The 23552-nt window shown below is 45.2% G+C and overlaps 6 protein-coding genes across 6 annotated transcripts in view; all 6 read right to left on the bottom strand.

The window, feature by feature from the left end:
• The window catches only part of LOC308409588 (collagen alpha-3(VI) chain-like), a 112630-nt gene that overhangs the window by 56306 nt on the left and 32772 nt on the right, over positions 1-23552 (bottom strand).
• LOC308409861 (collagen alpha-3(VI) chain-like) lies at positions 178-2421 on the bottom strand (the record flags this gene model as incomplete). The annotated part of the gene is made up of 3 exons (XM_080902862.1): positions 178-794; positions 1049-1648; positions 1899-2421. The coding sequence occupies 3 exons, from the start codon at positions 2419-2421 to the stop codon at positions 178-180; spliced, it is 1740 nt and encodes a 579-aa protein (XP_080758988.1).
• Positions 2697-8280, bottom strand: LOC308409860 (collagen alpha-3(VI) chain-like; the record flags this gene model as incomplete). The annotated part of the gene is made up of 7 exons (XM_080902861.1): positions 2697-3313; positions 3568-4167; positions 4390-4983; positions 5238-5837; positions 6060-6653; positions 6908-7507; positions 7758-8280. 7 exons carry the CDS (start codon positions 8278-8280, stop codon positions 2697-2699), a joined length of 4128 nt encoding a protein of 1375 aa, XP_080758987.1.
• On the bottom strand, positions 8557-13321 carry LOC308409859 (collagen alpha-3(VI) chain-like; the record flags this gene model as incomplete). Its single annotated transcript, XM_080902860.1, has 6 exons — positions 8557-9173; positions 9428-10027; positions 10278-10877; positions 11100-11693; positions 11948-12547; positions 12799-13321. 6 exons carry the CDS (start codon positions 13319-13321, stop codon positions 8557-8559), a joined length of 3534 nt encoding a protein of 1177 aa, XP_080758986.1.
• LOC308409858 (collagen alpha-3(VI) chain-like) lies at positions 13598-15841 on the bottom strand (the record flags this gene model as incomplete). The annotated part of the gene is made up of 3 exons (XM_080902859.1): positions 13598-14214; positions 14469-15068; positions 15319-15841. The coding sequence occupies 3 exons, from the start codon at positions 15839-15841 to the stop codon at positions 13598-13600; spliced, it is 1740 nt and encodes a 579-aa protein (XP_080758985.1).
• Positions 16118-23398, bottom strand: LOC308409857 (collagen alpha-3(VI) chain-like; the record flags this gene model as incomplete). The annotated part of the gene is made up of 9 exons (XM_080902858.1): positions 16118-16734; positions 16989-17588; positions 17838-18437; positions 18657-19250; positions 19505-20104; positions 20356-20955; positions 21178-21771; positions 22026-22625; positions 22876-23398. 9 exons carry the CDS (start codon positions 23396-23398, stop codon positions 16118-16120), a joined length of 5328 nt encoding a protein of 1775 aa, XP_080758984.1.

Raw genomic sequence — 23552 nt, 5'->3', positions numbered from 1 at the left:
CCATATGTTTAACTTGGTCAATCAAATATTTTGCAGCTAAAGAGAAACATCTTGAAATTGAACTCTTTCTTCGCAAGCACAACTATTTTGTAAAAAAAAAAAGATCCACTAGCTAACTGAACACAGCAAATCACATTTGGTTTCTTTTCACACTGTTTCCTACCATGATACTGGAGATTACAAAGGAGTCACGTTCTTACCGGTCACTGTTGGTGTCATGGGCGTGGCCCTCACTATCACTTTGCTCATTACAGAAGAGAGCTGTTCTTGGACACTGGGAAGGTCAGTGAACTCGGACACTGACAGAGCATAACTGGGCTCATATGATATTTTCTGCAGCTCTCTAGCATCTGAGGTCCTAGTTCCAATGCCAATCACATAAATGCCTTGCTGTTTGAGAGCTGAGCCTGGGCTATCTACATTATCAAAAGACCTTCCCCCAGTTAGTAAGATCAATATCTGTGGGACACCCTGCAGGCGTCTACTTCCAGAGGAGTTTGTAAAGACGTTGTCTCTGACGTATTGGAGAGCTGCCCCAGTGTTTAGGGGTCTTCCTCCTCTGTGTCTAAGCCCTCTGACCGAGTCCACCACATCCTCCCTTGTGGTATATGTGTTCAGATAGAAATGGACCTCTGGTTCTCTGCTGTACTGGACCACAGAGACATGGTCTTTGTTTTCTCCCACATTGATTTTCTCCACCACTCTCTCTACAAAATCACGCATGGCAGGAAAGCCATTCCTTGTGCCATCAGAACCATCCAGAAGGAATACAATATCTTTTCTGTCACGTGAAGCTGAGAAAAGACAGTAGGACAAAAAAATGAAAACCTTTCACAAAGCTTGTGAGATTATCTTTCACTGGCACACTAATATTTTAACAACACTAGCCTGGCCTACTTCTGTTTTAGAAAGACCACAGCATGCTACCAACTGGTTTGAAATGCACAAAAAACCTATACACACATCACATTCATTTATTTGCTTTTCCTCACTGTAGCTAAAATTAATAACTTTTGGAGCAAGCAACAGGATGTGTCTGACAACGTACCAATTACGGTTGGTAATTCTGGGGTGACTTCAAAAACTGCAGCTTCCACAGAGGACTCAAGTTGCTGTTGCACTTTGGGTAGGTCAGTAAGTTCAGACACAGATAGAGCATAACTGGGCTCGCCAGTTATGGTCTGAAGTTCTCTGGGGTCAGAGCCTCGGGTTCCAATTGCAATGGTCAAGACACCCAGCTGTTTGAGAGCAGAGGCTGGTTCATCAATACTGTCAAATGATCTTCCACCAGTGATCAATATTAGGACCTGCGGAACTCCTGAGGGCCGCCTGCTTCCGGCAGAGGCCGTGAAGACGTTATCCCTCAAGTACCGGAGAGCTGCTCCAGTGTTGAGGGGTCGTCCGCCTTTGTGCCTCAAACCTCTGACACTGTCAAGGACCTCTCTTTTTGTGGTGTACGTGTTCAGATAGAACTGGACGGCTGGATCGCTGCTGTACTGAACAACCGACACACGGTCTTTGCCATCATCCACACTGAGTGTGTCTACTTGTTTTTGGACAAAGTCTCTCATAGCTGGGAATCCACTTCTAGTAGCATCAGATCCATCCAGCAAAAACACCACATCCCTTCCTGCTGGCTGTCTGACCACTAAGAGACATGAGATTTACCATATGTTTAACTTGGTCAATCAAATATTTTGCAGCTAAAAAGCACCATGGTAAAAGTGAACTCTTTCTTTACAACCACAACTATTTCATAAAAAAAACAAAAACGAAAACAGAACAAAAAAAAAGGAAAAACAATCCACTGGCTGATTAAACACAGCAAAACCAAATGATTTCTTTTCACACTGTTTCCTACAATGATACTGGACTTTGAAGATGGGTTGTGTTCTTACCAGTCACTGTTGGGGTCAAAGGTGTGACCCTCATTGGCACTGTGCTCATTACAGAAGAGAGCTGTTCTTGAACATTGGGAAGGTCAGTGAACTCAGACACAGATACAGCATGACTGGGCTCGCCAGTTATGGTCTGAAGTTCTCTGGGGTCAGAGCCTCGGGTTCCAATTGCAATGGTCAAGACACCCAGCTGTTTGAGAGCAGAGGCTGGTTCATCAATACTGTCAAATGATCTTCCACCAGTGATCAATATTAGGACCTGCGGAACTCCTGAGGGCCGCCTGCTTCCGGCAGAGGCCGTGAAGACGTTATCCCTCAAGTACCGGAGAGCTGCTCCAGTGTTGAGGGGTCGTCCGCCTTTGTGCCTCAAACCTCTGACACTGTCAAGGACCTCTCTTTTTGTGGTGTAAGTGTTTAGATAGAACTGGACGGCTGGATCGCTGCTGTACTGAACAACCGACACACGGTCTTTGCCATCATCCACACTGAGTGTGTCTACTTGTTTTTGGACAAAGTCTCTCATAGCTGGGAATCCACTTCTAGTAGCATCAGATCCATCCAGCAAAAACACCACATCCCTTCCTGCTGGCTGTCTGACCACTAAGAGACATGAGATTTACCATATGTTTAACTTGGTCAATCAAATATTTTGCAGCTAAAGAGAAACATCTTGAAATTGAACTCTTTCTTCGCAAGCACAACTATTTAAAAAAAAAAAAAGACAATCCACTAGCTAACTGAACACAGCAAATCACATTTGGTTTCTTTTCACACTGTTTCCTACTATGATACTGGAGATTACAAAGGAGTCACGTTCTTACCGGTCACTGTTGGTGTCATGGGCGTGGCCCTCACTATCACTTTGCTCATTACAGAAGAGAGCTGTTCTTGGACACTGGGAAGGTCAGTGAACTCGGACACTGACAGAGCATAACTGGGCTCATATGATATTTTCTGCAGCTCTCTAGCATCTGAGGTCCTAGTTCCAATGCCAATCACATAAATGCCCTGCTGTTTGAGAGCTGAGGCTGGGCTATCTACATTGTCAAAAGACCTTCCCCCAGTTAGTAAGATCAATATCTGTGGGACACCCTGCAGGCGTCTACTTCCAGAGGAGTTTGTAAAGACGTTGTCTCTGACGTATTGGAGAGCTGCCCCAGTGTTTAGGGGTCTTCCTCCTCTGTGTCTAAGCCCTCTGACCGAGTCCACCACATCCTCCCTTGTGGTATATGTGTTCAGATAGAAATGGACCTCTGGTTCTCTGCTGTACTGGACCACAGAGACATGGTCTTTGTTTTCTCCCACATTGATTTTCTCCACCACTCTCTCTACAAAATCACGCATGGCAGGAAAGCCATTCCTTGTGCCATCAGAACCATCCAGAAGGAATACAATATCTTTTCTGTCACGTGAAGCTGAGAAAAGACAGTAGGACAAAAAAATGAAAACCTTTCACAAAGCTTGTGAGATTATCTTTCACTGGCACACTAATATTTTAACAACACTAGCCTGGCCTACTTCTGTTTTAGAAAGACCACAGCATGCTACCAACTGGTTTGAAATGCACAAAAAACCTATACACACATCACATTCATTTATTTGCTTTTCCTCACTGTAGCTAAAATTAATAACTTTTGGAGCAAGCAACAGGATGTGTCTGACAACGTACCAATTACGGTTGGTAATTCTGGGGTGACTTCAAAAACTGCAGCTTCCACAGAGGACTCAAGTTGCTGTTGCACTTTGGGTAGGTCAGTAAGTTCAGACACAGATAGAGCATAACTGGGCTCGCCAGTTATGGTCTGAAGTTCTCTGGGGTCAGAGCCTCGGGTTCCAATTGCAATGGTCAAGACACCCAGCTGTTTGAGAGCAGAGGCTGGTTCATCAATACTGTCAAATGATCTTCCACCAGTGATCAATATTAGGACCTGCGGAACTCCTGAGGGCCGCCTGCTTCCGGCAGAGGCCGTGAAGACGTTATCCCTCAAGTACCGGAGAGCTGCTCCAGTGTTGAGGGGTCGTCCGCCTTTGTGCCTCAAACCTCTGACACTGTCAAGGACCTCTCTTTTTGTGGTGTAAGTGTTCAGATAGAACTGGACGGCTGGATCGCTGCTGTACTGAACAACCGACACACGGTCTTTGCCATCATCCACACTGAGTGTGTCTACTTGTTTTTGGACAAAGTCTCTCATAGCTGGGAATCCACTTCTAGTAGCATCAGATCCATCCAGCAAAAACACCACATCCCTTCCTGCTGGCTGTCTGACCACTAAGAGACATGAGATTTACCATATGTTTAACTTGGTCAATCAAATATTTTGCAGCTAAAGAGAAACATCTTGAAATTGAACTCTTTCTTCGCAAGCACAACTATTTAAAAAAAAAAAAAAGACAATCCACTAGCTAACTGAACACAGCAAATCACATTTGGTTTCTTTTCACACTGTTTCCTACTATGATACTGGAGATTACAAAGGAGTCACGTTCTTACCGGTCACTGTTGGTGTCATGGGCGTGGCCCTCACTATCACTTTGCTCATTACAGAAGAGAGCTGTTCTTGGACACTGGGAAGGTCAGTGAACTCGGACACTGACAGAGCATAACTGGGCTCATATGATATTTTCTGCAGCTCTCTAGCATCTGAGGTCCTAGTTCCAATGCCAATCACATAAATGCCCTGCTGTTTGAGAGCTGAGGCTGGGCTATCTACATTGTCAAAAGACCTTCCCCCAGTTAGTAAGATCAATATCTGTGGGACACCCTGCAGGCGTCTACTTCCAGAGGAGTTTGTAAAGACGTTGTCTCTGACGTATTGGAGAGCTGCCCCAGTGTTTAGGGGTCTTCCTCCTCTGTGTCTAAGCCCTCTGACCGAGTCCACCACATCCTCCCTTGTGGTATATGTGTTCAGATAGAAATGGACCTCTGGTTCTCTGCTGTACTGGACCACAGAGACATGGTCTTTGTTTTCTCCCACATTGATTTTCTCCACCACTCTCTCTACAAAATCACGCATGGCAGGAAAGCCATTCCTTGTGCCATCAGAACCATCCAGAAGGAATACAATATCTTTTCTGTCACGTGAAGCTGAGAAAAGACAGTAGGACAAAAAAATGAAAACCTTTCACAAAGCTTGTGAGATTATCTTTCACTGGCACACTAATATTTTAACAACACTAGCCTGGCCTACTTCTGTTTTAGAAAGACCACAGCATGCTACCAACTGGTTTGAAATGCACAAAAAACCTATACACACATCACATTCATTTATTTGCTTTTCCTCACTGTAGCTAAAATTAATAACTTTTGGAGCAAGCAACAGGATGTGTCTGACAACGTACCAATTACGGTTGGTAATTCTGGGGTGACTTCAAAACCTGCAGCTTCCACAGAGGACTCAAGTTGCTGTTGCACTTTGGGTAGGTCAGTAAGTTCAGACACAGATAGAGCATAACTGGGCTCGCCAGTTATGGTCTGAAGTTCTCTGGGGTCAGAGCCTCGGGTTCCAATTGCAATGGTCAAGACACCCAGCTGTTTGAGAGCAGAGGCTGGTTCATCAATACTGTCAAATGATCTTCCACCAGTGATCAATATTAGGACCTGCGGAACTCCTGAGGGCCGCCTGCTTCCGGCAGAGGCCGTGAAGACGTTATCCCTCAAGTACCGGAGAGCTGCTCCAGTGTTGAGGGGTCGTCCGCCTTTGTGCCTCAAACCTCTGACACTGTCAAGGACCTCTCTTTTTGTGGTGTACGTGTTCAGATAGAACTGGACGGCTGGATCGCTGCTGTACTGAACAACCGACACACGGTCTTTGCCATCATCCACACTGAGTGTGTCTACTTGTTTTTGGACAAAGTCTCTCATAGCTGGGAATCCACTTCTAGTAGCATCAGATCCATCCAGCAAAAACACCACATCCCTTCCTGCTGGCTGTCTGACCACTAAGAGACATGAGATTTACCATATGTTTAACTTGGTCAATCAAATATTTTGCAGCTAAAGAGAAACATCTTGAAATTGAACTCTTTCTTCGCAAGCACAACTATTTAAAAAAAAAAAAAAGACAATCCACTAGCTAACTGAACACAGCAAATCACATTTGGTTTCTTTTCACACTGTTTCCTACTATGATACTGGAGATTACAAAGGAGTCACGTTCTTACCGGTCACTGTTGGTGTCATGGGCGTGGCCCTCACTATCACTTTGCTCATTACAGAAGAGAGCTGTTCTTGGACACTGGGAAGGTCAGTGAACTCGGACACTGACAGAGCATAACTGGGCTCATATGATATTTTCTGCAGCTCTCTAGCATCTGAGGTCCTAGTTCCAATGCCAATCACATAAATGCCCTGCTGTTTGAGAGCTGAGGCTGGGCTATCTACATTGTCAAAAGACCTTCCCCCAGTTAGTAAGATCAATATCTGTGGGACACCCTGCAGGCGTCTACTTCCAGAGGAGTTTGTAAAGACGTTGTCTCTGACGTATTGGAGAGCTGCCCCAGTGTTTAGGGGTCTTCCTCCTCTGTGTCTAAGCCCTCTGACCGAGTCCACCACATCCTCCCTTGTGGTATATGTGTTCAGATAGAAATGGACCTCTGGTTCTCTGCTGTACTGGACCACAGAGACATGGTCTTTGTTTTCTCCCACATTGATTTTCTCCACCACTCTCTCTACAAAATCACGCATGGCAGGAAAGCCATTCCTTGTGCCATCAGAACCATCCAGAAGGAATACAATATCTTTTCTGTCACGTGAAGCTGAGAAAAGACAGTAGGACAAAAAAATGAAAACCTTTCACAAAGCTTGTGAGATTATCTTTCACTGGCACACTAATATTTTAACAACACTAGCCTGGCCTACTTCTGTTTTAGAAAGACCACAGCATGCTACCAACTGGTTTGAAATGCACAAAAAACCTATACACACATCACATTCATTTATTTGCTTTTCCTCACTGTAGCTAAAATTAATAACTTTTGGAGCAAGCAACAGGATGTGTCTGACAACGTACCAATTACGGTTGGTAATTCTGGGGTGACTTCAAAACCTGCAGCTTCCACAGAGGACTCAAGTTGCTGTTGCACTTTGGGTAGGTCAGTAAGTTCAGACACAGATAGAGCATAACTGGGCTCGCCAGTTATGGTCTGAAGTTCTCTGGGGTCAGAGCCTCGGGTTCCAATTGCAATGGTCAAGACACCCAGCTGTTTGAGAGCAGAGGCTGGTTCATCAATACTGTCAAATGATCTTCCACCAGTGATCAATATTAGGACCTGCGGAACTCCTGAGGGCCGCCTGCTTCCGGCAGAGGCCGTGAAGACGTTATCCCTCAAGTACCGGAGAGCTGCTCCAGTGTTGAGGGGTCGTCCGCCTTTGTGCCTCAAACCTCTGACACTGTCAAGGACCTCTCTTTTTGTGGTGTACGTGTTCAGATAGAACTGGACGGCTGGATCGCTGCTGTACTGAACAACCGACACACGGTCTTTGCCATCATCCACACTGAGTGTGTCTACTTGTTTTTGGACAAAGTCTCTCATAGCTGGGAATCCACTTCTAGTAGCATCAGATCCATCCAGCAAAAACACCACATCCCTTCCTGCTGGCTGTCTGACCACTAAGAGACATGAGATTTACCATATGTTTAACTTGGTCAATCAAATATTTTGCAGCTAAAAATCACCATGGTAAAAGTGAACTCTTTCTTTACAACCACAACTATTTTATAAAAAAAACAAAAACGAAAACAGAACAAAAAAAAAGGAAAAACAACCCACTGGCTGATTAAACACAGCAAAACCAAATGATTTCTTTTCACACTGTTTCCTACAATGATACTGGACTTTGAAGATGGGTCATGTTCTTACCAGTTACTGTTGGGGTCAAAGGTGTGACCCTCATTGGCACTGTGCTCATTACAGAAGAGAGCTGTTCTTGAACATTGGGAAGGTCAGTGAACTCAGACACAGATACAGCATGACTGGGCTCGCCAGTTATGGTCTGAAGTTCTCTGGGGTCAGAGCCTCGGGTTCCAATTGCAATGGTCAAGACACCCAGCTGTTTGAGAGCAGAGGCTGGTTCATCAATACTGTCAAATGATCTTCCACCAGTGATCAATATTAGGACCTGCGGAACTCCTGAGGGCCGCCTGCTTCCGGCAGAGGCCGTGAAGACGTTATCCCTCAAGTACCGGAGAGCTGCTCCAGTGTTGAGGGGTCGTCCGCCTTTGTGCCTCAAACCTCTGACACTGTCAAGGACCTCTCTTTTTGTGGTGTACGTGTTCAGATAGAACTGGACGGCTGGATCGCTGCTGTACTGAACAACCGACACACGGTCTTTGCCATCATCCACACTGAGTGTGTCTACTTGTTTTTGGACAAAGTCTCTCATAGCTGGGAATCCACTTCTAGTAGCATCAGATCCATCCAGCAAAAACACCACATCCCTTCCTGCTGGCTGTCTGACCACTAAGAGACATGAGATTTACCATATGTTTAACTTGGTCAATCAAATATTTTGCAGCTAAAGAGAAACATCTTGAAATTGAACTCTTTCTTCGCAAGCACAACTATTTAAAAAAAAAAAAAAGACAATCCACTAGCTAACTGAACACAGCAAATCACATTTGGTTTCTTTTCACACTGTTTCCTACTATGATACTGGAGATTACAAAGGAGTCACGTTCTTACCGGTCACTGTTGGTGTCATGGGCGTGGCCCTCACTATCACTTTGCTCATTACAGAAGAGAGCTGTTCTTGGACACTGGGAAGGTCAGTGAACTCGGACACTGACAGAGCATAACTGGGCTCATATGATATTTTCTGCAGCTCTCTAGCATCTGAGGTCCTAGTTCCAATGCCAATCACATAAATGCCCTGCTGTTTGAGAGCTGAGGCTGGGCTATCTACATTGTCAAAAGACCTTCCCCCAGTTAGTAAGATCAATATCTGTGGGACACCCTGCAGGCGTCTACTTCCAGAGGAGTTTGTAAAGACGTTGTCTCTGACGTATTGGAGAGCTGCCCCAGTGTTTAGGGGTCTTCCTCCTCTGTGTCTAAGCCCTCTGACCGAGTCCACCACATCCTCCCTTGTGGTATATGTGTTCAGATAGAAATGGACCTCTGGTTCTCTGCTGTACTGGACCACAGAGACATGGTCTTTGTTTTCTCCCACATTGATTTTCTCCACCACTCTCTCTACAAAATCACGCATGGCAGGAAAGCCATTCCTTGTGCCATCAGAACCATCCAGAAGGAATACAATATCTTTTCTGTCACGTGAAGCTGAGAAAAGACAGTAGGACAAAAAAATGAAAACCTTTCACAAAGCTTGTGAGATTATCTTTCACTGGCACACTAATATTTTAACAACACTAGCCTGGCCTACTTCTGTTTTAGAAAGACCACAGCATGCTACCAACTGGTTTGAAATGCACAAAAAACCTATACACACATCACATTCATTTATTTGCTTTTCCTCACTGTAGCTAAAATTAATAACTTTTGGAGCAAGCAACAGGATGTGTCTGACAACGTACCAATTACGGTTGGTAATTCTGGGGTGACTTCAAAACCTGCAGCTTCCACAGAGGACTCAAGTTGCTGTTGCACTTTGGGTAGGTCAGTAAGTTCAGACACAGATAGAGCATAACTGGGCTCGCCAGTTATGGTCTGAAGTTCTCTGGGGTCAGAGCCTCGGGTTCCAATTGCAATGGTCAAGACACCCAGCTGTTTGAGAGCAGAGGCTGGTTCATCAATACTGTCAAATGATCTTCCACCAGTGATCAATATTAGGACCTGCGGAACTCCTGAGGGCCGCCTGCTTCCGGCAGAGGCCGTGAAGACGTTATCCCTCAAGTACCGGAGAGCTGCTCCAGTGTTGAGGGGTCGTCCGCCTTTGTGCCTCAAACCTCTGACACTGTCAAGGACCTCTCTTTTTGTGGTGTACGTGTTCAGATAGAACTGGACGGCTGGATCGCTGCTGTACTGAACAACCGACACACGGTCTTTGCCATCATCCACACTGAGTGTGTCTACTTGTTTTTGGACAAAGTCTCTCATAGCTGGGAATCCACTTCTAGTAGCATCAGATCCATCCAGCAAAAACACCACATCCCTTCCTGCTGGCTGTCTGACCACTAAGAGACATGAGATTTACCATATGTTTAACTTGGTCAATCAAATATTTTGCAGCTAAAAATCACCATGGTAAAAGTGAACTCTTTCTTTACAACCACAACTATTTTATAAAAAAAACAAAAACGAAAACAGAACAAAAAAAAAGGAAAAACAACCCACTGGCTGATTAAACACAGCAAAACCAAATGATTTCTTTTCACACTGTTTCCTACAATGATACTGGACTTTGAAGATGGGTCATGTTCTTACCAGTTACTGTTGGGGTCAAAGGTGTGACCCTCATTGGCACTGTGCTCATTACAGAAGAGAGCTGTTCTTGAACATTGGGAAGGTCAGTGAACTCAGACACAGATACAGCATGACTGGGCTCGCCAGTTATGGTCTGAAGTTCTCTGGGGTCAGAGCCTCGGGTTCCAATTGCAATGGTCAAGACACCCAGCTGTTTGAGAGCAGAGGCTGGTTCATCAATACTGTCAAATGATCTTCCACCAGTGATCAATATTAGGACCTGCGGAACTCCTGAGGGCCGCCTGCTTCCGGCAGAGGCCGTGAAGACGTTATCCCTCAAGTACCGGAGAGCTGCTCCAGTGTTGAGGGGTCGTCCGCCTTTGTGCCTCAAACCTCTGACACTGTCAAGGACCTCTCTTTTTGTGGTGTACGTGTTCAGATAGAACTGGACGGCTGGATCGCTGCTGTACTGAACAACCGACACACGGTCTTTGCCATCATCCACACTGAGTGTGTCTACTTGTTTTTGGACAAAGTCTCTCATAGCTGGGAATCCACTTCTAGTAGCATCAGATCCATCCAGCAAAAACACCACATCCCTTCCTGCTGGCTGTCTGACCACTAAGAGACATGAGATTTACCATATGTTTAACTTGGTCAATCAAATATTTTGCAGCTAAAGAGAAACATCTTGAAATTGAACTCTTTCTTCGCAAGCACAACTATTTAAAAAAAAAAAAAAGACAATCCACTAGCTAACTGAACACAGCAAATCACATTTGGTTTCTTTTCACACTGTTTCCTACTATGATACTGGAGATTACAAAGGAGTCACGTTCTTACCGGTCACTGTTGGTGTCATGGGCGTGGCCCTCACTATCACTTTGCTCATTACAGAAGAGAGCTGTTCTTGGACACTGGGAAGGTCAGTGAACTCGGACACTGACAGAGCATAACTGGGCTCATATGATATTTTCTGCAGCTCTCTAGCATCTGAGGTCCTAGTTCCAATGCCAATCACATAAATGCCCTGCTGTTTGAGAGCTGAGGCTGGGCTATCTACATTGTCAAAAGACCTTCCCCCAGTTAGTAAGATCAATATCTGTGGGACACCCTGCAGGCGTCTACTTCCAGAGGAGTTTGTAAAGACGTTGTCTCTGACGTATTGGAGAGCTGCCCCAGTGTTTAGGGGTCTTCCTCCTCTGTGTCTAAGCCCTCTGACCGAGTCCACCACATCCTCCCTTGTGGTATATGTGTTCAGATAGAAATGGACCTCTGGTTCTCTGCTGTACTGGACCACAGAGACATGGTCTTTGTTTTCTCCCACATTGATTTTCTCCACCACTCTCTCTACAAAATCACGCATGGCAGGAAAGCCATTCCTTGTGCCATCAGAACCATCCAGAAGGAATACAATATCTTTTCTGTCACGTGAAGCTGAGAAAAGACAGTAGGACAAAAAAATGAAAACCTTTCACAAAGCTTGTGAGATTATCTTTCACTGGCACACTAATATTTTAACAACACTAGCCTGGCCTACTTCTGTTTTAGAAAGACCACAGCATGCTACCAACTGGTTTGAAATGCACAAAAAACCTATACACACATCACATTCATTTATTTGCTTTTCCTCACTGTAGCTAAAATTAATAACTTTTGGAGCAAGCAACAGGATGTGTCTGACAACGTACCAATTACGGTTGGTAATTCTGGGGTGACTTCAAAAACTGCAGCTTCCACAGAGGACTCAAGTTGCTGTTGCACTTTGGGTAGGTCAGTAAGTTCAGACACAGATAGAGCATAACTGGGCTCGCCAGTTATGGTCTGAAGTTCTCTGGGGTCAGAGCCTCGGGTTCCAATTGCAATGGTCAAGACACCCAGCTGTTTGAGAGCAGAGGCTGGTTCATCAATACTGTCAAATGATCTTCCACCAGTGATCAATATTAGGACCTGCGGAACTCCTGAGGGCCGCCTGCTTCCGGCAGAGGCCGTGAAGACGTTATCCCTCAAGTACCGGAGAGCTGCTCCAGTGTTGAGGGGTCGTCCGCCTTTGTGCCTCAAACCTCTGACACTGTCAAGGACCTCTCTTTTTGTGGTGTACGTGTTCAGATAGAACTGGACGGCTGGATCGCTGCTGTACTGAACAACCGACACACGGTCTTTGCCATCATCCACACTGAGTGTGTCTACTTGTTTTTGGACAAAGTCTCTCATAGCTGGGAATCCACTTCTAGTAGCATCAGATCCATCCAGCAAAAACACCACATCCCTTCCTGCTGGCTGTCTGACCACTAAGAGACATGAGATTTACCATATGTTTAACTTGGTCAATCAAATATTTTGCAGCTAAAAAGCACCATGGTAAAAGTGAACTCTTTCTTTACAACCACAACTATTTTATAAAAAAAAACAAAAACGAAAACAGAACAAAAAAAAAGGAAAAACAATCCACTGGCTGATTAAACACAGCAAAACCAAATGATTTCTTTTCACACTGTTTCCTACAATGATACTGGACTTTGAAGATGGGTCATGTTCTTACCAGTTACTGTTGGGGTCAAAGGTGTGACCCTCATTGGCACTGTGCTCATTACAGAAGAGAGCTGTTCTTGAACATTGGGAAGGTCAGTGAACTCAGACACAGATACAGCATGACTGGGCTCGCCAGTTATGGTCTGAAGTTCTCTGGGGTCAGAGCCTCGGGTTCCAATTGCAATGGTCAAGACACCCAGCTGTTTGAGAGCAGAGGCTGGTTCATCAATACTGTCAAATGATCTTCCACCAGTGATCAATATTAGGACCTGCGGAACTCCTGAGGGCCGCCTGCTTCCGGCAGAGGCCGTGAAGACGTTATCCCTCAAGTACCGGAGAGCTGCTCCAGTGTTGAGGGGTCGTCCGCCTTTGTGCCTCAAACCTCTGACACTGTCAAGGACCTCTCTTTTTGTGGTGTAAGTGTTCAGATAGAACTGGACGGCTGGATCGCTGCTGTACTGAACAACCGACACACGGTCTTTGCCATCATCCACACTGAGTGTGTCTACTTGTTTTTGGACAAAGTCTCTCATAGCTGGGAATCCACTTCTAGTAGCATCAGATCCATCCAGCAAAAACACCACATCCCTTCCTGCTGGCTGTCTGACCACTAAGAGACATGAGATTTACCATATGTTTAACTTGGTCAATCAAATATTTTGCAGCTAAAGAGAAACATCTTGAAATTGAACTCTTTCTTCGCAAGCACAACTATTTAAAAAAAAAAAAAAGACAATCCACTAGCTAACTGAACACAGCAAATCACATTTGGTTTCTTTTCACACTGTTTCCTACCATGATACTGGAGATTACAAAGGAGTCACGTTCTTACCGGTCACTGTTGGTGTCATGGGCGTGGCCCTCACTATCACTTTGCTCATTACAGAAGAGAGCTGTTCTTGGACACTGGGAAGGTCAGTGAACTCGGACACTGACAGAGCATAACTGGGCTCATATGATATTTTCTGCAGCTCTCTAGCATCTGAGGTCCTAGTTCCAATGCCAATCACATAAATGCCCTGCTGTTTGAGAGCTGAGGCTGGGCTATCTACATTGTCAAAAGACCTTCCCCCAGTTAGTAAGATCAATATCTGTGGGACACCCTGCAGGCGTCTACTTCCAGAGGAGTTTGTAAAGACGTTGTCTCTGACGTATTGGAGAGCTGCCCCAGTGTTTAGGGGTCTTCCTCCTCTGTGTCTAAGCCCTCTGACCGAGTCCACCACATCCTCCCTTGTGGTATATGTGTTCAGATAGAAATGGACCTCTGGTTCTCTGCTGTACTGGACCACAGAGACATGGTCTTTGTTTTCTCCCACATTGATTTTCTCCACCACTCTCTCTACAAAATCACGCATGGCAGGAAAGCCATTCCTTGTGCCATCAGAACCATCCAGAAGGAATACAATATCTTTTCTGTCACGTGAAGCTGAGAAAAGACAGTAGGACAAAAAAATGAAAACCTTTCACAAAGCTTGTGAGATTATCTTTCACTGGCACACTAATATTTTAACAACACTAGCCTGGCCTACTTCTGTTTTAGAAAGACCACAGCATGCTACCAACTGGTTTGAAATGCACAAAAAACCTATACACACATCACATTCATTTATTTGCTTTTCCTCACTGTAGCTAAAATTAATAACTTTTGGAGCAAGCAACAGGATGTGTCTGACAACGTACCAATTACGGTTGGTAATTCTGGGGTGACTTCAAAAACTGCAGCTTCCACAGAGGACTCAAGTTGCTGTTGCACTTTGGGTAGGTCAGTAAGTTCAGACACAGATAGAGCATAACTGGGCTCGCCAGTTATGGTCTGAAGTTCTCTGGGGTCAGAGCCTCGGGTTCCAATTGCAATGGTCAAGACACCCAGCTGTTTGAGAGCAGAGGCTGGTTCATCAATACTGTCAAATGATCTTCCACCAGTGATCAATATTAGGACCTGCGGAACTCCTGAGGGCCGCCTGCTTCCGGCAGAGGCCGTGAAGACGTTATCCCTCAAGTACCGGAGAGCTGCTCCAGTGTTGAGGGGTCGTCCGCCTTTGTGCCTCAAACCTCTGACACTGTCAAGGACCTCTCTTTTTGTGGTGTACGTGTTCAGATAGAACTGGACGGCTGGATCGCTGCTGTACTGAACAACCGACACACGGTCTTTGCCATCATCCACACTGAGTGTGTCTACTTGTTTTTGGACAAAGTCTCTCATAGCTGGGAATCCACTTCTAGTAGCATCAGATCCATCCAGCAAAAACACCACATCCCTTCCTGCTGGCTGTCTGACCACTAAGAGACATGAGATTTACCATATGTTTAACTTGGTCAATCAAATATTTTGCAGCTAAAAAGCACCATGGTAAAAGTGAACTCTTTCTTTACAACCACAACTATTTTATAAAAAAAACAAAAACGAAAACAGAACAAAAAAAAAGGAAAAACAATCCACTGGCTGATTAAACACAGCAAAACCAAATGATTTCTTTTCACACTGTTTCCTACAATGATACTGGACTTTGAAGATGGGTCATGTTCTTACCAGTTACTGTTGGGGTCAAAGGTGTGACCCTCATTGGCACTGTGCTCATTACAGAAGAGAGCTGTTCTTGAACATTGGGAAGGTCAGTGAACTCAGACACAGATACAGCATGACTGGGCTCGCCAGTTATGGTCTGAAGTTCTCTGGGGTCAGAGCCTCGGGTTCCAATTGCAATGGTCAAGACACCCAGCTGTTTGAGAGCAGAGGCTGGTTCATCAATACTGTCAAATGATCTTCCACCAGTGATCAATATTAGGACCTGCGGAACTCCTGAGGGCCGCCTGCTTCCGGCAGAGGCCGTGAAGACGTTATCCCTCAAGTACCGGAGAGCTGCTCCAGTGTTGAGGGGTCGTCCGCCTTTGTGCCTCAAACCTCTGACACTGTCAAGGACCTCTCTTTTTGTGGTGTACGTGTTCAGATAGAACTGGACGGCTGGATCGCTGCTGTACTGAACAACCGACACACGGTCTTTGCCATCATCCACACTGAGTGTGTCTACTTGTTTTTGGACAAAGTCTCTCATAGCTGGGAATCCACTTCTAGTAGCATCAGATCCATCCAGCAAAAACACCACATCCCTTCCTGCTGGCTGTCTGACCACTAAGAGACATGAGATTTACCATATGTTTAACTTGGTCAATCAAATATTTTGCAGCTAAAGAGAAACATCTTGAAATTGAACTCTTTCTTCGCAAGCACAACTATTTAAAAAAAAAAAAAAGACAATCCACTAGCTAACTGAACACAGCAAATCACATTTGGTTTCTTTTCACACTGTTTCCTACTATGATACTGGAGATTACAAAGGAGTCACGTTCTTACCGGTCACTGTTGGTGTCATGGGCGTGGCCCTCACTATCACTTTGCTCATTACAGAAGAGAGCTGTTCTTGGACACTGGGAAGGTCAGTGAACTCGGACACTGACAGAGCATAACTGGGCTCATATGATATTTTCTGCAGCTCTCTAGCATCTGAGGTCCTAGTTCCAATGCCAATCACATAAATGCCCTGCTGTTTGAGAGCTGAGGCTGGGCTATCTACATTGTCAAAAGACCTTCCCCCAGTTAGTAAGATCAATATCTGTGGGACACCCTGCAGGCGTCTACTTCCAGAGGAGTTTGTAAAGACGTTGTCTCTGACGTATTGGAGAGCTGCCCCAGTGTTTAGGGGTCTTCCTCCTCTGTGTCTAAGCCCTCTGACCGAGTCCACCACATCCTCCCTTGTGGTATATGTGTTCAGATAGAAATGGACCTCTGGTTCTCTGCTGTACTGGACCACAGAGACATGGTCTTTGTTTTCTCCCACATTGATTTTCTCCACCACTCTCTCTACAAAATCACGCATGGCAGGAAAGCCATTCCTTGTGCCATCAGAACCATCCAGAAGGAATACAATATCTTTTCTGTCACGTGAAGCTGAGAAAAGACAGTAGGACAAAAAAATGAAAACCTTTCACAAAGCTTGTGAGATTATCTTTCACTGGCACACTAATATTTTAACAACACTAGCCTGGCCTACTTCTGTTTTAGAAAGACCACAGCATGCTACCAACTGGTTTGAAATGCACAAAAAACCTATACACACATCACATTCATTTATTTGCTTTTCCTCACTGTAGCTAAAATTAATAACTTTTGGAGCAAGCAACAGGATGTGTCTGACAACGTACCAATTACGGTTGGTAATTCTGGGGTGACTTCAAAAACTGCAGCTTCCACAGAGGACTCAAGTTGCTGTTGCACTTTGGGTAGGTCAGTAAGTTCAGACACAGATAGAGCATAACTGGGCTCGCCAGTTATGGTCTGAAGTTCTCTGGGGTCAGAGCCTCGGGTTCCAATTGCAATGGTCAAGACACCCAGCTGTTTGAGAGCAGAGGCTGGTTCATCAATACTGTCAAATGATCTTCCACCAGTGATCAATATTAGGACCTGCGGAACTCCTGAGGGCCGCCTGCTTCCGGCAGAGGCCGTGAAGACGTTATCCCTCAAGTACCGGAGAGCTGCTCCAGTGTTGAGGGGTCGTCCGCCTTTGTGCCTCAAACCTCTGACACTGTCAAGGACCTCTCTTTTTGTGGTGTACGTGTTCAGATAGAACTGGACGGCTGGATCGCTGCTGTACTGAACAACCGACACACGGTCTTTGCCATCATCCACACTGAGTGTGTCTACTTGTTTTTGGACAAAGTCTCTCATAGCTGGGAATCCACTTCTAGTAGCATCAGATCCATCCAGCAAAAACACCACATCCCTTCCTGCTGGCTGTCTGACCACTAAGAGACATGAGATTTACCATATGTTTAACTTGGTCAATCAAATATTTTGCAGCTAAAAAGCACCATGGTAAAAGTGAACTCTTTCTTTACAACCACAACTATTTTATAAAAAAAAACAAACGAAAACAGAACAAAAAAAAAGGAAAAACAATCCACTGGCTGATTAAACACAGCAAAACCAAATGATTTCTTTTCACACTGTTTCCTACAATGATACTGGACTTTGAAGATGGGTCATGTTCTTACCAGTTACTGTTGGGGTCAAAGGTGTGACCCTCATTGGCACTGTGCTCATTACAGAAGAGAGCTGTTCTTGAACATTGGGAAGGTCAGTGAACTCAGACACAGATACAGCATGACTGGGCTCGCCAGTTATGGTCTGAAGTTCTCTGGGGTCAGAGCCTCGGGTTCCAATTGCAATGGTCAAGACACCCAGCTGTTTGAGAGCAGAGGCTGGTTCATCAATACTGTCAAATGATCTTCCACCAGTGATCAATATTAGGACCTGCGGAACTCCTGAGGGCCGCCTGCTTCCGGCAGAGGCCGTGAAGACGTTATCCCTCAAGTACCGGAGAGCTGCTCCAGTGTTGAGGGGTCGTCCGCCTTTGTGCCTCAAACCTCTGACACTGTCAAGGACCTCTCTTTTTGTGGTGTACGTGTTCAGATAGAACTGGACGGCTGGATCGCTGCTGTACTGAACAACCGACACACGGTCTTTGCCATCATCCACACTGAGTGTGTCTACTTGTTTTTGGACAAAGTCTCTCATAGCTGGGAATCCACTTCTAGTAGCATCAGATCCATCCAGCAAAAACACCACATCCCTTCCTGCTGGCTGTCTGACCACTAAGAGACATGAGATTTACCATATGTTTAACTTGGTCAATCAAATATTTTGCAGCTAAAGAGAAACATCTTGAAATTGAACTCTTTCTTCGCAAGCACAACTATTTTGTAAAAAAAAAAAGATCCACTAGCTAACTGAACACAGCAAATCACATTTGGTTTCTTTTCACACTGTTTCCTACTATGATACTGGAGATTACAAAGGAGTCACGTTCTTACCGGTCACTGTTGGTGTCATGGGCGTGGCCCTCACTATCACTTTGCTCATTACAGAAGAGAGCTGTTCTTGGACACTGGGAAGGTCAGTGAACTCGGACACTGACAGAGCATAACTGGGCTCATATGATATTTTCTGCAGCTCTCTAGCATCTGAGGTCCTAGTTCCAATGCCAATCACATAAATGCCCTGCTGTTTGAGAGCTGAGGCTGGGCTATCTACATTGTCAAAAGACCTTCCCCCAGTTAGTAAGATCAATATCTGTGGGACACCCTGCAGGCGTCTACTTCCAGAGGAGTTTGTAAAGACGTTGTCTCTGACGTATTGGAGAGCTGCCCCAGTGTTTAGGGGTCTTCCTCCTCTGTGTCTAAGCCCTCTGACCGAGTCCACCACATCCTCCCTTGTGGTATATGTGTTCAGATAGAAATGGACCTCTGGTTCTCTGCTGTACTGGACCACAGAGACATGGTCTTTGTTTTCTCCCACATTGATTTTCTCCACCACTCTCTCTACAAAATCACGCATGGCAGGAAAGCCATTCCTTGTGCCATCAGAACCATCCAGAAGGAATACAATATCTTTTCTGTCACGTGAAGCTGAGAAAAGACAGTAGGACAAAAAAATGAAAACCTTTCACAAAGCTTGTGAGATTATCTTTCACTGGCACACTAATATTTTAACAACACTAGCCTGGCCTACTTCTGTTTTAGAAAGACCACAGCATGCTACCAACTGGTTTGAAATGCACAAAAAACCTATACACACATCACATTCATTTATTTGCTTTTCCTCACTGTAGCTAAAATTAATAACTTTTGGAGCAAGCAACAGGATGTGTCTGACAACGTACCAATTACGGTTGGTAATTCTGGGGTGACTTCAAAAACTGCAGCTTCCACAGAGGACTCAAGTTGCTGTTGCACTTTGGGTAGGTCAGTAAGTTCAGACACAGATAGAGCATAACTGGGCTCGCCAGTTATGGTCTGAAGTTCTCTGGGGTCAGAGCCTCGGGTTCCAATTGCAATGGTCAAGACACCCAGCTGTTTGAGAGCAGAGGCTGGTTCATCAATACTGTCAAATGATCTTCCACCAGTGATCAATATTAGGACCTGCGGAACTCCTGAGGGCCGCCTGCTTCCGGCAGAGGCCGTGAAGACGTTATCCCTCAAGTACCGGAGAGCTGCTCCAGTGTTGAGGGGTCGTCCGCCTTTGTGCCTCAAACCTCTGACACTGTCAAGGACCTCTCTTTTTGTGGTGTACGTGTTCAGATAGAACTGGACGGCTGGATCGCTGCTGTACTGAACAACCGACACACGGTCTTTGCCATCATCCACACTGAGTGTGTCTACTTGTTTTTGGACAAAGTCTCTCATAGCTGGGAATCCACTTCTAGTAGCATCAGATCCATCCAGCAAAAACACCACATCCCTTCCTGCTGGCTGTCTGACCACTAAGAGACATGAGATTTACCATATGTTTAACTTGGTCAATCAAATATTTTGCAGCTAAAAAGCACCATGGTAAAAGTGAACTCTTTCTTTACAACCACAACTATTTTATAAAAAAAAACAAAAACGAAAACAGAACAAAAAAAAAGGAAAAACAATCCACTGGCTGATTAAACACAGCAAAACCAAATGATTTCTTTTCACACTGTTTCCTACAATGATACTGGACTTTGAAGATGGGTCATGTTCTTACCAGTTACTGTTGGGGTCAAAGGTGTGACCCTCATTGGCACTGTGCTCATTACAGAAGAGAGCTGTTCTTGAACATTGGGAAGGTCAGTGAACTCAGACACAGATACAGCATGACTGGGCTCGCCAGTTATGGTCTGAAGTTCTCTGGGGTCAGAGCCTCGGGTTCCAATTGCAATGGTCAAGACACCCAGCTGTTTGAGAGCAGAGGCTGGTTCATCAATACTGTCAAATGATCTTCCACCAGTGATCAATATTAGGACCTGCGGAACTCCTGAGGGCCGCCTGCTTCCGGCAGAGGCCGTGAAGACGTTATCCCTCAAGTACCGGAGAGCTGCTCCAGTGTTGAGGGGTCGTCCGCCTTTGTGCCTCAAACCTCTGACACTGTCAAGGACCTCTCTTTTTGTGGTGTACGTGTTCAGATAGAACTGGACGGCTGGATCGCTGCTGTACTGAACAACCGACACACGGTCTTTGCCATCATCCACACTGAGTGTGTCTACTTGTTTTTGGACAAAGTCTCTCATAGCTGGGAATCCACTTCTAGTAGCATCAGATCCATCCAGCAAAAACACCACATCCCTTCCTGCTGGCTGTCTGACCACTAAGAGACATGAGATTTACCATATGTTTAACTTGGTCAATCAAATATTTTGCAGCTAAAGAGAAACATCTTGAAATTGAACTCTTTCTTCGCAAGCACAACTATTTTGTAAAAAAAAAAAGACAATCCACTAGCTAACTGAACACAGCAAATCACATTTGGTTTCTTTTCACACTGTTTCCTACCATGATACTGGAGATTACAAAGGAGTCACGTTCTTACCGGTCACTGTTGGTGTCATGGGCGTGGCCCTCACTATCACTTTGCTCATTACAGAAGAGAGCTGTTCTTGGACACTGGGAAGGTCAGTGAACTCGGACACTGACAGAGCATAACTGGGCTCATATGATATTTTCTGCAGCTCTCTAGCATCTGAGGTCCTAGTTCCAATGCCAATCACATAAATGCCCTGCTGTTTGAGAGCTGAGGCTGGGCTATCTACATTGTCAAAAGACCTTCCCCCAGTTAGTAAGATCAATATCTGTGGGACACCCTGCAGGCGTCTACTTCCAGAGGAGTTTGTAAAGACGTTGTCTCTGACGTATTGGAGAGCTGCCCCAGTGTTTAGGGGTCTTCCTCCTCTGTGTCTAAGCCCTCTGACCGAGTCCACCACATCCTCCCTTGTGGTATATGTGTTCAGATAGAAATGGACCTCTGGTTCTCTGCTGTACTGGACCACAGAGACATGGTCTTTGTTTTCTCCCACATTGATTTTCTCCACCACTCTCTCTACAAAATCACGCATGGCAGGAAAGCCATTCCTTGTGCCATCAGAACCATCCAGAAGGAATACAATATCTTTTCTGTCACGTGAAGCTGAGAAAAGACAGTAGGACAAAAAAATGAAAACCTTTCACAAAGCTTGTGAGATTATCTTTCACTGGCACACTAATATTTTAACAACACTAGCCTGGCCTACTTCTGTTTTAGAAAGACCACAGCATGCTACCAACTGGTTTGAAATGCACAAAAAACCTATACACACATCACATTCATTTATTTGCTTTTCCTCACTGTAGCTAAAATTAATAACTTTTGGAGCAAGCAACAGGATGTGTCTGACAACGTACCAATTACGGTTGGTAATTCTGGGGTGACTTCAAAAACTGCAGCTTCCACAGAGGACTCAAGTTGCTGTTGCACTTTGGGTAGGTCAGTAAGTTCAGACACAGATAGAGCATAACTGGGCTCGCCAGTTATGGTCTGAAGTTCTCTGGGGTCAGAGCCTCGGGTTCCAATTGCAATGGTCAAGACACCCAGCTGTTTGAGAGCAGAGGCTGGTTCATCAATACTGTCAAATGATCTTCCACCAGTGATCAATATTAGGACCTGCGGAACTCCTGAGGGCCGCCTGCTTCCGGCAGAGGCCGTGAAGACGTTATCCCTCAAGTACCGGAGAGCTGCTCCAGTGTTGAGGGGTCGTCCGCCTTTGTGCCTCAAACCTCTGACACTGTCAAGGACCTCTCTTTTTGTGGTGTACGTGTTCAGATAGAACTGGACGGCTGGATCGCTGCTGTACTGAACAACCGACACACGGTCTTTGCCATCATCCACACTGAGTGTGTCTACTTGTTTTTGGACAAAGTCTCTCATAGCTGGGAATCCACTTCTAGTAGCATCAGATCCATCCAGCAAAAACACCACATCCCTTCCTGCTGGCTGTCTGACCACTAAGAGACATGAGATTTACCATATGTTTAACTTGGTCAATCAAATATTTTGCAGCTAAAAAGCACCATGGTAAAAGTGAACTCTTTCTTTACAACCACAACTATTTTATAAAAAAAACAAAAACGAAAACAGAACAAAAAAAAAGGAAAAACAATCCACTGGCTGATTAAACACAGCAAAACCAAATGATTTCTTTTCACACTGTTTCCTACAATGATACTGGACTTTGAAGATGGGTCATGTTCTTACCAGTTACTGTTGGGGTCAAAGGTGTGACCCTCATTGGCACTGTGCTCATTACAGAAGAGAGCTGTTCTTGAACATTGGGAAGGTCAGTGAACTCAGACACAGATACAGCATGACTGGGCTCGCCAGTTATGGTCTGAAGTTCTCTGGGGTCAGAGCCTCGGGTTCCAATTGCAATGGTCAAGACACCCAGCTGTTTGAGAGCAGAGGCTGGTTCATCAATACTGTCAAATGATCTTCCACCAGTGATCAATATTAGGACCTGCGGAACTCCTGAGGGCCGCCTGCTTCCGGCAGAGGCCGTGAAGACGTTATCCCTCAAGTACCGGAGAGCTGCTCCAGTGTTGAGGGGTCGTCCGCCTTTGTGCCTCAAACCTCTGACACTGTCAAGGACCTCTCTTTTTGTGGTGTACGTGTTCAGATAGAACTGGACGGCTGGATCGCTGCTGTACTGAACAACCGACACACGGTCTTTGCCATCATCCACACTGAGTGTGTCTACTTGTTTTTGGACAAAGTCTCTCATAGCTGGGAATCCACTTCTAGTAGCATCAGATCCATCCAGCAAAAACACCACATCCCTTCCTGCTGGCTGTCTGACCACTAAGAGACATGAGATTTACCATATGTTTAACTTGGTCAATCAAATATTTTGCAGCTAAAGAGAAACATCTTGAAAT

This window comes from Rhamphochromis sp. 'chilingali' (assembly GCF_963969265.1).
Source record: "Rhamphochromis sp. 'chilingali' genome assembly, chromosome: 14".
In the NCBI taxonomy this organism is placed as follows: Eukaryota; Metazoa; Chordata; class Actinopteri; order Cichliformes; family Cichlidae; genus Rhamphochromis; species Rhamphochromis sp. 'chilingali'.
The sequence above is the reverse complement of the archived record's forward strand: the minus strand, read 5'-3'. Positions and strand labels throughout refer to the sequence as shown.